This window comes from Canis lupus, chromosome 8 (assembly GCF_048164855.1).
Source record: "Canis lupus baileyi chromosome 8, mCanLup2.hap1, whole genome shotgun sequence".
Taxonomy (NCBI): Eukaryota; Metazoa; Chordata; class Mammalia; order Carnivora; family Canidae; genus Canis; species Canis lupus.
Window position 1 is genome coordinate 51,860,705 of NC_132845.1, and position 12,368 is coordinate 51,873,072.

General features: G+C 44.4%; 1 protein-coding gene across 5 annotated transcripts in view; it reads left to right on the forward strand.

Annotated features, from left to right (window-relative positions):
• The window catches only part of TMC5 (transmembrane channel like 5), a 70,356-nt gene that overhangs the window by 44,371 nt on the left and 13,617 nt on the right, over positions 1 to 12,368 (forward strand). For all 5 annotated transcript variants that reach the window (XM_072835951.1, XM_072835949.1, XM_072835950.1 and 2 more), the window contains 6 exons: positions 1,697 to 1,848; positions 3,998 to 4,076; positions 5,269 to 5,366; positions 7,031 to 7,126; positions 10,341 to 10,416; positions 10,605 to 10,738. In XM_072835951.1, the coding sequence (XP_072692052.1) occupies positions 1,697 to 1,848; positions 3,998 to 4,076; positions 5,269 to 5,366; positions 7,031 to 7,126; positions 10,341 to 10,416; positions 10,605 to 10,738 (635 nt within the window). The remainder of the gene's footprint in view (positions 1 to 1,696; positions 1,849 to 3,997; positions 4,077 to 5,268; positions 5,367 to 7,030; positions 7,127 to 10,340; positions 10,417 to 10,604; positions 10,739 to 12,368) is intronic.

Sequence of the window (12,368 nt, forward strand, 5' to 3'; positions counted from 1 at the left end):
AAAGATGGTAGCCGGGCTCCAGGCCTAATAGCTCGTACGTAGTAGGTGCTCAACCAAAACAGTGAATAAGTAAAGGAGAAGCTGGCAAGAAAATGGATGTAGGATTATATAAGCCTAAGGGTCTTCCATTAACCAGATGAAGGTGTGCCCTGAAAGAGGGGAAATGAAGTCTCAATGCTGAAGGGCTTGGCAATGCTACCTAGGATGGATACTGTGACCAGAGAGCTATAGGCATAAAGAAGACTTCTGAGTTTCTTCTTTACCTGGAACCTTTTCTCTACACCCACCTGAAGGGAAGGAGGGCAGTGAAGGAGGTGAGGAGGCAGAGGTTGAATCATTCCTATTGTTTGAACACCTGCTCTATGCCAGGCAGGAACAACCCTTTGTACAACTCCAGGGGTCATACTCATTGGCAACTACAGTTTCCTATGAATGATGCCCTACCTGTGTTATTTAGGGGCCACACCTTGCCTTATTTGGTCTCATTTAATTTTTAAAAAAATATTTATGTTAGAGATAAAGAGAGGGAGAAAGAGAGAAAGGGAGAGAGGAGGGAAGGGCAGAGGGAGAGGGAGAGAGAATCTTAAGCAGACTCCCCACTGAGCATGGAGCCCGATGCAGACACAGGGTTCTATGCCAGGACCCTGAGGTTATGTCCTGAGCTGAAATCAAGAGTTGGATGCTTAACCAACTGAGCCAGTTAGGCGCCTCTGGTCTCATTTAATTCTTGAGATGGCTCTATGGGTTAAGGCCATAATCCCCTTATTATATGGACAGGGAAAAGAGGCTTTAAGAAGCTATGCTTCTGGCTCCAGACCTTGCAGCTTATAAGCATGGTGAGGGGACAGCATTTGAATCCACCTTACCCTGGCCACAAAAATACTGCCCAGAGTGCAAGCGGGACTTTCAAAACCATCCAGAGGTAAAGAGAGGCAGAGTCAGGCCTTGGGAGCGGGGAGGCAAAGAAGGGATAGGGATAGTGGAAGACCGAGGAAAAATCCACTGGAATCCTTTACTCCAAGGATGCCTGGCAGAGGGGCACCTTAGACCTCAGTCTGAACTGAAGAGGACAAAAGTCCGGCATGGGCTGGCAGGGGCTCTGCTTTCCCCTAATTCAGCACCCAAGGACAGTGAAGCCTGCTGAAGATGAACAGGGCCACACAGAAGAGGGGAGGAAACATTCTCCTGTGATCGATCGTGATAGATGGAGCATTCTATCATACTTGCTTCGGGGGCACATATACTAGGATGAGCTTTTCTCAGCTTAGATGAGTGTGTTTTCAGGTTTATCCTTGTGCTGTAGCTTCAGCAGATGGAAGTTTTTGCTCCAACAGCCAGGGGCACATCCTCATCGCCCCGGACCTCTTGTCGAGGGTGGTAAAGTCACAGAATGACTGAGTTCAGGCCCTTGAGGAACATAGACCCAGTACAAATCTGCCACTTCTTGGTTGGTGACCTTGGGCAAGATTTTTCCCCTCTCTGAGCCTCAGTTTGCCAATCAGATAAGTCTATTCATACCCACCTGCTGGGCTGTAGTGAGGATCGTGTGCCATCTTGTGGGTGATGCTTGGCTTGGGATAAGTACGCCAGAGGAGCTACCCCTGAGGTTTCCCCATCATGGGCAGTCTTCTGTGGGAGGCAGGAAGGAGTTCAGTGCACACTTGGCATCTCAGCTCTTTGCCTCCATCCCCTGCAGTTCCTGAAGAACCACAAGGACCCTGGGGCGGTGCTGTTATTGCCTTTCATTGTGTCCTGCATCAACCTGGCTGTGCCACGCCTCTATTCCCTGTTCAGGCTGGTGGAGCGGTATGAGATGCCCCGGCACGAAGTCTATACCCTCCTGATCCGGTAGGTGTGCCCCATCCAATGACAGCCTCTGTTTCCATGGAGGGAAGTAAGGTGGGAGCTAGAACAGGTCATGCTCAAGTACCAACATTCTGTTTTCTAGAAAGAATTCCAAGAAGAAAGTGTGTTTGGTGTGTGTTAATAGCCATAGAATCCAAAACGCACTCAGAAAATACCGTTAAATCCACCTGCCCTTTGCTCAAAGTTATGGCTTAGCTTTCCCGATTGCCATCAGCCTGAGGATTAACATAGTTCTCCATTATGAGATGTACAGTTGTGCAGGTTGTATACTGCAGAAAAGTTCCTGGCTGAGGGGTTGTGTGGGGACTGAACTTTATTCACCGTTCCCATTAGTCAAGCTATGAGCCCTGGTAGCCATGCCTCAGCTGGGAGAAACAGGTGCATTTTTGAAATTCCCCACCCATGGGGAGGTAGAGGGAGTGCTTTTGGCAATTCATTGGCTGGGAGGGTGTGCCTTTTCGTGCTAGAGGTGGCCCCAGGGTTTTGGTAAACAAAGCATAAAAGTACCCAAATTTTGTCCTTTTTTCTTGGCCTTTTCTCTGACCAGTTTCTGGTTATGGTGGTGTTTATAATAATAATAGGTCTGTACAATGCAAATTGAGTTTGCATAGATCAGTTCCGGAGCCTTTGCCTTCCATGGCCTCTGCAATCTGACTGCTGACCAGCTCTCCCATCTCATTTGGGGAATTTGGATGGAGTGATGGTAGACATGTGTGCTCAGTGGGCCATTTGGAACCAATCACTTTGCTATTGTGTTTTTTCTGATTATTAAAGAGGTTAGTTGCCTTTTCATACACCAGCCATTTGTACTGCTTCACAACATATTCAAATATCTTCTCTGCATGAAAAGAAAATGAGAAAGCTCAGGAATATACAATTCTTTTCAATCTAAGATGAGCTTTCCTCAAGCTTGCTTCAGGAGCACATATACTAAGATGAGCTTTTCTCAGCTTAGATGAGCGTGTTTTCAAGTTTAACCTGGAGCTCCCCTGCAATAAAGGTACATGTTCATCCAATAGATATTGAGGGTCTACTGCAAGCTAGGTACTGGGAAGAGATTGGGGATCTGGCATTGAAAAAGACATATCCATTTCCCTTCCTTCATGGAGCTGAGTCTAACACAATGGTTTTCAACCTTCAGCATGCACCGGAATTACCTGAAGGGATTGCTTGGGCCCATTCCCAAAGCTTCGGGTTCAGTAGATCTGGGGTGGGGCTTGAAAATTTGGCTTTCTAGCAAGTTTACAGAGGGCACTAATGCTAAATGGGTTGGAAGACACACCTCGAAAACCGCTGGTTTAGTGGCACACAGTTCTTGGTACACCAGGGCTGAAATCTCATTAAAACCAGCAGGTGTTGATTTAGGTGAAGTAACTGGGTTTAAGAGCTCAGGCTATGAGAGCAGATGGTTCTCAGTTTTTATCTCTGTCATGCCCCTGGAAAGCTGTGTGACCTTGGACAAATTGTTTCACCTCTGAGGGATATAAAACACTCTCTATCTGGTGATAGAGTTGTAAATATTAAGAGTTGTAGAATGTTTAGCATTAAGTTATAAAGATTAAGATGATTCAGTGAAGTTCTTAGCACAGTGTACTGTCCATGGTTAGCCCCCAGTGAATAGTATGTACATTTACTATTATTACAACGAGAAGTGAAGTCAGATAGTTTGGAGATGCACCAAAAGATGGTATAGAAGTTGATATAAATTGGGTTACGCTGCAGTAAAAAACATCCTCTCTCTCCTTAGTCTCAATGGCTTAGAACCCAAAGATTTATTTCTTGGTCAATATTATATGTCCTTTGTGGATGGCGGGGAGTATTGGTCATGTCATTCATGCAGGGATCCAGGCTGAGAGCAGCAACCATCTGGAATTTTGCTGATATCCATTCCAGAGGGAAGATAGTGAGTTCTGGAGAGTGTCACTGGCACTTAAATGCTCCAGGCTAGAAGGGACACAAAGTGACACACATCACTTCTGCTCACAACTCATTTGCCAGAACTAGCCCTATGGCTCCACTCAAACTACAGGGGAGCAGGAATTTTAGTCCTAACATGTGACCAAAAGGAAATATTCAGTACTAATGACTATCATGGAAGGTAATGATAGTTGTTTTCTCTTCTGTTATTTAGAAACATCTTTCTGAAAATATCAATCATTGGAATTCTTTGTTACTATTGGCTCAACATTGTGGCCCAGGCTGGTGAAGAGGTGAGATTTCTATGCTATTTTGCCTTGAGTTTGGTTTCTTATCCTTTGACCACCAGGGAGAAAGTGAATTTCTCTAGTTTCTCAGAGTTTTTACTCATAATCTTAAATATCATATTATTCTTCCATCCATCCATGTATTTATCTATTCATCCCTTCATCCATCCATCCCTCCCACTATCCCTCCATCCCTCCTTCCCTCCCTTGCTCCCTCCATCCATTCATCCTTGGGCTGTGCACCCCAAACCTCCCTCTACTTGTTCAGTCAAATTTAAAAGCTCCCAGTCATCAGCTCTTAGCACTGATTTCTGGCAGAGGTAATTGACCACCAGTTTCATGAACTAATTCAGCCTTCCAATTTGTGCTAGCCTGCTAAACCCCTAGGCCTCTTTCTTAGTCAAGCAGTTATTAATGGATTTTCATAAGGTTAATAAAAAGACTGAAGGGGACGCCTGGGTGGCTCAGCAGTTCAGCATCTGCCTTCGGCTCAGGGCATGATCCCGGGGTCCTGGGATTGAGTTCCACATCGGGCTCCCTGCATGGAGCCTGCTTCTCCCTCTGCCTGTGTCTCTGCCTCTCTTTCTGTGTCTCTCATGGATAAATGAATAAAATATTAAAAAGAAAAAAGACTGAAGGCATTATCATCAGTGATGGCTAGCTGAGAAATTGGATCCAGAAGCATAGGACAGGGATGAAAAGTTTTAAGAGGAGAGATGGGAAGAGGCACCTGGGTGGCTCAGTTGGTTAAGTGTCTGCCTTCGGCTCAGATCATGATCCCGGGGGCCCGGGATAGAGCCCCACTTTGGACTCCCAGCTGCGTGGGGATTCTGCTTTTCCCTTTCCCTTTGTTCGTCCCCCTGCTCGTGCACGCTCTCTTTAATAAATAAATAAAATCTTTAAAAAAAAAAAAGGAGAGATAATGAGAAGAGAAAGTTTGAGGTACATGTGGGGGGCAAGACTTACTGGGGGTGGGGGGAGGAAGGGGCACAGAAAGGGAGTAAACACCCTTGAAAACAAACTCAACAAATTAATGGTGCATCTCTGCCCAGAGTAGGTCTGCTTTTCTGGGTACACAAGGACTCTGTCAAACTGAGCCACCAGCCATGTCCTAATGAGTGCAGGGTGCCAGGAACAGAGGGGAATTGAGCAGGAAGCAATAGCCCCTTCCATCTCCTGACTCTTATTTGCCTTTCAGTGTTGGGAAACCCTCATTGGCCAGGAAATCTACCGACTTCTTCTGATGGATTTTGTGTTCTCTTTAGCTGATTCCTTCCTGGGCGAGTTCCTGAGGAGGTAAATATTTGTCAGCCTTTAGTAATTAATACCTGATGTTGGAACCAGAGTCATAGTCTTGCCTGAGCAGGAAGTATGGGTATGTACTGACTATGTAAGTGTCCCTTATATACTTTGGCGTACACTGTTACAAGTCTGCCTCTTGTTCTTTGGGACACTCCTTTCTTCTTGAATTAACCGAAAATTCACTTTTATCCGACAGTCTTATTGTCCAAGTTCATTTGGTTGAGCTGGCCCTTTCCAACCTTCTCTTGAAAAAAAAAAAAGTGGGGCATCTGGGTGGCTCAGTGGTTGAGCATCTGCCTTTGGCTCAGGTTGTGATCCCAGGGTCCTGGAACCATGTTCCACAGCAGGCTTCCTGCAGGGATCACGACTTGAGCCAAAGGCAGATGCTCAACCACTGAGCCACCCAGGCGCCCCGTGTTTGCTCTTATTAATCTTAACACTCTGCTGTGGCATCTTTCCCTGACATTACATTAGATTTATGTCATGATTCATTTAATTGAATTTGGTTAATGTGCTAATTATTATTTTAGACACCAGGTATACAGAATTGAGGCAATATTATTACTGGCCCATGTATAGACCTTTTTCATTGATTTATTCATTTATTTGTCAATAATATGTGGAGCATCTTATTCCTCATGGACACTTACATGTTTCTACAAGCTGCTCCTGTGATAATATGGCATAACACAAAAATTCTTTCCTCAATGGGTAGGTTGCATGCCCAACCCCCTCATTCAGTCTGCCCAAACACACTTTTATTACAGCCTCTTGTCTAGGGTCTGGACATAAAGATGAGGAGGTTGTTTTGTTCTGTTTTGGGCTTTTTGATGGCATTTTGTGTGTGTGTGTGTGTGTGTGTGTGTGTGTGTTTTGTTTTGTCTTGTTTACACTCTCTCTATATGAAGAAATCAAAGGGGTCAAGTTTCCTCAGAATAAATGGAGACCTTGGCTTCCTCTTGTGGGTTTAGAAAATGGGAAAGCACTATTAATCCAGTAACAATAACCAAAAATGGAAAAATGTTCAGCTTACTTGAGTTGGGAGGTGCTGAATTTATCTGATCCCTGAGAAAAAGGTTGAACAAGCAAACAAGTGATATAAATGAGATAAATAGGTAGGATAATTTTAATAATTATCTCCTTTAAATAATATCTATTATTAACTTATAACTAGTATCTATTTAAATAGCAGGTGGGATAAGTTAAATAATGTCCTCTAGAATTTTTATTTTTTATTTTTATTTATTTATTTTTTAGACAGGGGATGTTGCAGAGAGAAAGGGAGAGAGAATCTTAAACAGGCTTCATGCCCAGCCCCAGAGCCTGACGTGGGGCTGGATCTCATTACCCTGAGATAATGACCTGAACTGAAATCAAGAATCAGATGCTTAGCCTAAATTACTTAGGCGCCCATCTACAATTTTTTTAAACCACTTCAGCAGTACCTCTATTTGAATGCATTGTATTAATTCCATTTCCCCTTAATTCCATCAATTATTTCTTTGAAAATATGCTTATACTTGGAACTTTTCCAGACACTTACAAGGGAACTTATGACTTTATTCAAAACTGGTGAGGCTCTACTTTGTTGATTGCAGGAAATCTTTTGAAGGAGAGAGTTGATGATTTGGGTACTAACCTCAGTGATCTTTTCACAGACTCATTGGGATGCAGTTTATAACAAGCCTTGGCTTACAGGAGTTTGACATCGCCAGGAATGTCCTGGAATTGATCTATGCACAAACTCTGGTGTGGTAAGTTTTGAAAATCTTCACACTGACTCAGATATATTTTGTAAGTGGGGATATTGTGGCTACTGTTACCCTGATGCGCACTTTCTATTTTAATTTATTTTAAAGATTATTTATTTATTTATTTATTTATTTATTTATTTATTTAAGAGACAGAGAGTGGGGGGAGTGAGCATGAATAGGGGAGGAGCGAAAGGAGGGGGAGAAGCAGCCTTCCCTGCTGAGCATGGAGCCCTCAGGTTGCCTGGGTGGCTTGGTGGGTTAAATGTCCCCATGGGGCTCCATCCTGGGACTCCAGGATCATGACCTGAGCCGAAGGCAGACATTTAACCCACCAAGCCACCCAGGTGCCCTGAGCACTTTTTAAAAACTGTGGTAGGAAAATGCATAGTATAATATCATCTTAAACATTTCTAAATGTATTGTTAAGTGTTGAGTATATTCACATAGCTGTGCGACAGATCTCCAGACTCTTTTTATCTTGCCAAGCTGAAACTCTGTAGCCATGACAAGAACTCTGCAGTTCCTCCTTCCCAGCCCCTGGCAAGCAGCACTCTATTTTCTCTATCAGTTTGACAGTTTAGATACTTTATGTTAGTGGAATCATACAGAAATTATCTTTTTGTGACTGTCTCATTTCCCTTAGCATAATGTTCTTCAGGCTCTACATATTGTGGTGTACACCAGTACTTCCTTCCTTTATAAGACTAAATAGTCCATTGTATGGCTATGCCATATTTTGTTTATCCATTCATCCATGAAGGGACCTCTGGGTTACTTCTACCTCTTGGTTACCGTGAATAATGCTGCTCTGATTATGGGTATGCAAATATCTCTTTGAGACCTGACTGCTTTCAGTTTTTTTTTTTTTTTTTTTTAAGATTTTATTCATTTATTTATTCATGAGAGACAGAGGCAGAGACACAGGCAGAGGGAGAAGTGGAAATTGATCCCAGGTCTCCAGAATCTGGCCCTGGGCTGAAGGCGGCGCTAAACCGCTGAGCCACCTGGGCTGCCCCAGTTTTTTTGGATATATACCCGGAAGTGGAATTGTTGGATCATATGGTGCATATTGAGCACTCTCAATTTTTTAAATAAATGATGTGCATAAATCAGCTGATGTGATAATAATGGCATATCCTTATTTACTGGGTGCTTACTTTGGCCAGGTTTTTGAACCCTAGAGATCAAGCCTTCACACTATTGACCATTGGATGGTCAATCCCTGCTTGGGATTCTCTCTCTGCTCCTCTCCTGCTCACTCTCTCTCTCTCTTTAAAAAAAAAAAAAAGGTTAACAGAATGACAGAAAGGAAGTGTAGATTACGGACAATGGTAGAAATGAGATGAGGTAAGTGTTTCCCAAAGTTGTGTTCTGCACACCAACCTACCCATTTTTTGGCATACCTACATATCACCAGTACTGGTTTTCACTTAATATTATTTTTTCTATGGTTTGTCCTCTTTTTTTTCTTAAATACATTTTAAAGGAATCTTTATATTTTACAGCCATAAATGGAAAGCAGTGTCATTTGAGAAAATCTGCAAGTCACTTGAAAAATAAAGTCAAACTGGGGGCACCTGGCTGGCTCAGTCAGTAGAGGGTCTGACTCTTAATTTCAGGGTTGTGAGTTCAAGCCCTATCTCTGGTGTAGAGATTACTTGAAGAAAAATCTCAATTTTTTAAAAAATAAAATAAAGCTAGGCCCATCATAGTCATTAAATTCTAGCTGGGTGCTGCTGTCTGCCAAGGCTCGCAGTTTAAACCTTATTCCCATGCTTTCTTTTCTTTTTTTTTTTTTTTTAAGATTTTATTTATTTATTAATGAGAGATGCACAGAGAGAGGCAGAGACACAGGCAGAGAGAGAAGCAGGCCCCATCAGGGACCCCGATGCGGGACCTGATCCTAGACCTTGGGATTAGGCCCTGAGCCAAAGGCAGATGCTCTACCACTGAGCCACCCAGATGCCCACCCCAACCTTTCTTTTAGGATAAAAAAGGGAGGTTGGCAAATGTTAGGCCCACCAAAGTAAGATTTTCTTTTCTTGGTACTCAGGAGCATTAAGGAGAATTGAGGGGGAATGACCTTCTCATGTGTAACTCAATGCAGTTTTTACTGTCCCTGTAGGGTGTCAGACATTCTGGATGCCATGAAGGGAGGAATGGGACATGTCCCACATTTAGGACACCTCAGTTAGGGCTTGCTGAAGGGCATTTGGTGGTATGTGGGTGGTGCTTTCTGCAAAATATCTTTTCTAAAGCTGGGAAGGAGAGCAGCTAAGGTTACTGGGTATGGTAGGGATTTTCTTGGTTTGCAGCATTTGTTTATTAGGGCTACTATAACGAAGTACCACAGACTGGGTAGCTTAATAAACAACAGAAACGTATTTATTTTCTTCTTTTTTAAAAAAGATTTTATTGGGCAGCCCTGGTGGCTCAGTGGTTTAGCACCACCTCCAGCCGAGGGCCTGATCCTGGAGACCCGGGATCAAGTTCCGTGTCGGGCTCCCTGCATGGAGCCTGCTTCTCCTTCTGCCTGTGTCTTTGCCCGCCCCCCCTCGGTCTTTCAAATAAATAAATAAAAATATTTATTTATTTATTTATTTATTTATTTATTTATTTATTTGAGAGAGAGAGAGAGAGAGAGAGAGAGAGAGCACAAGCAGAGAGGAGGGCCAGAGGGAGAGGGAGAATCAGACTCCCCGCTGAACAGGGAGCTGAACCCAGGGCTCTATCCCAGGACCCTGGGATCATGACCTGAGCTGAGGGCAGACGCTTTACTGACAGAGCTGCCCAGATGCTCCCAGAAGTTTATTTTCTCAAATTTTGGAGGCTTGAGGTCCAAGATCAAGGTGTTGTAGGGTTGGTTTCTTCTGAAACCTCTGCCCTTGGCCTGTAGATGGCACCTTTTCCCAGTGTCCTCACATGATTCCTCTGTAAGTATCTGTGTCCTGATTTCTTCTTTTAAAAGCACTAGTCAGATGGCATTTGGGCGCACCCTAGTGACCTCATTTTACCTTAATTATCTCTTTAAAGGCCCTATCTCCAAATATAGTCACATTTCAAGGTACTAGGAGTTAGGACTCTAGCATATGGATTTTGGAGAAACAGTTCAGCCCGTAACACTGTCTTTCCCCTCACTCCACAGTCCATATCTGCCCCCACTCCCCACTCTGTGTGTCTCCCTGTGACCTCTGACACTCTTTCTCCCTCATAGGATTGGAACCTTCTTTTGCCCTCTGCTGCCCTTTATCCAAATGATTACTCTTTTCATCATGTTTTACGTCAAAAATGTGAGTCAGTCTGAAGTTGGAATCAATCAGCTTCTCTCAGTCCCCTGTGACCCCAGGGGTGATTGGAATTGCACTGGGGTGGCAGGGTAGGGGCTGGTGGTGCTGGGAAGGCTATCAAGAAACCAGTGCCTGGCTGGGGTCCATCTGGCCTGCTTCTCTGGTCACAGATGATGCTTCTCTCTCTTCAGATCAGCCTGATGATGAATTTCCAGCCTCCGAGCAAAGCCTGGCGAGCCTCACAGATGATGACATTCTTCATCTTCTTGCTGTTTTTCCCATCCTTCACTGGGGTCCTGTGCACCCTGGCCATCACCATCTGGAGGTAGGAGAGATAGTGGCCTTGTGGTGAGGTGTTAGAGATGGGGTAGGTGAGTGTTTTAAAATGTAGGCTTTATTATCAAGGGTGAGGCCAGCAGATCAGAAGATAAAAATGCTGCTGAAAAGATGATCTGTTATTCTCAGATCCCAGTAGAGGTGGTGGCGGGGGATGGGAATACCACACCACAGAGGGCCACGTGAGGAAACCCCAGGGTTGGTCAGGATGCAGAGGGAGTGAGGAGAAAACGTGAGCAAGAGCCTTTGTTGTGGTTTCTATGGGAAGGAAAGGGTGAGGAAGAGTAGGCAGGTTTAGGATTGGCAAGTTGGAACAATTTCAGTGGGTTTTGAGATATAGGGGCTGTCTGGAGTTGTTTGGTACCTGGCCCCGGGTGAACAGGGCAGGGGATAGTGACCCTGAGTGTGAGAACCTGATAGAGTAGGCGGAAGGTGGGATATGGGCTCTTGGATCAGTTGGTTTGCATATGAAAGATGTAGGGTAGCCCCAGGAGAGGCTATCTCTCCAGGGTCAGTACCCCCCCACCCCCATGTCAAGAGAAGTGAGAAGATATGCTTAATACATTGTTGCACCCAAGTTCCCTTGGTAAGTTCCCTTGGTAATCAGCAGACACAACAACCAAAGAAGGGAATAGATCTTAGCTTGGTTACCACCCATCAGGTGGCTTTGTGCAGCTTCCTCACTTCCTCAAAGTACTGTTCCCAGAATGGGGACAGAACTTCAGCCTTCAGCTAAATAAACATTTAATGCCTTGCTTGAGCTGGTTCCTTCCTAGCTCTCCAGCTTCACCCCACTCCGGCTCCTCTGTTTGAAATGTTCTTCCCACTTTGCTCGATGGCCTTCTGTATACCCTCTGGTTCTCGGCTCAGAGGTCATCTTCAAGATGTGATCCTCATGACCATCCTTATCTATGTCACTTCCACCTTCTCTCAGGGCAGTTTCTTTTCTTTATTCCATCATTCATGGTCAGAAATGCCTTCATTTGAATCTTTATTTAATCGTGACTCATTAGTTGTCCATCTTTCTTGGTAAAATGTAAGCCTGAGAGGGTGGAATCCAGGTCTGCTCTTTCCTATGGAATCTCCAGGGCTTGGTGTCTAGCACAGCACCTGGTACAGGTGCAATAAACTTTTATTGAATGAATGAATGAATGAATGAGTTGATTTTTAGGACATAAGCAGAAATAGAACTATCAGGAACTCAGGTGGCTTCAGGCCAGGCTCCTCTGTTTTATGATGTCTTTGCGTCTCTCTTTTTTCCCTCTTCCTAACCAGTTCCTAGTTTCCCTCTAGTTTCTGCTATTTCCTACTGCTACACATGGCCACCATTGCCACAGCATCAGCTTCCACAGATCACAGGGTCTCTTCTTTGTATTTCCTAGTTTGACTTCCCCGGAAAAATAATCTGACCACCCAGTTCATTTCTGCAAGCTGGGATGCCACAGAGTTCATTGCCTGCTCTTTGGATTGGTGACCAGTAGATCCAATGTGAACCCTGTGTGGGAGCTGATCCTCGGAGTGCAGGTCATGAGCACAAAACATAGCAGCTGAGGCTAGGAGGGAGAGGGTATCAGCAGGCAAGAATTTCTGGCTCCAGGTCCAGGGCTCAGAAAGGACCA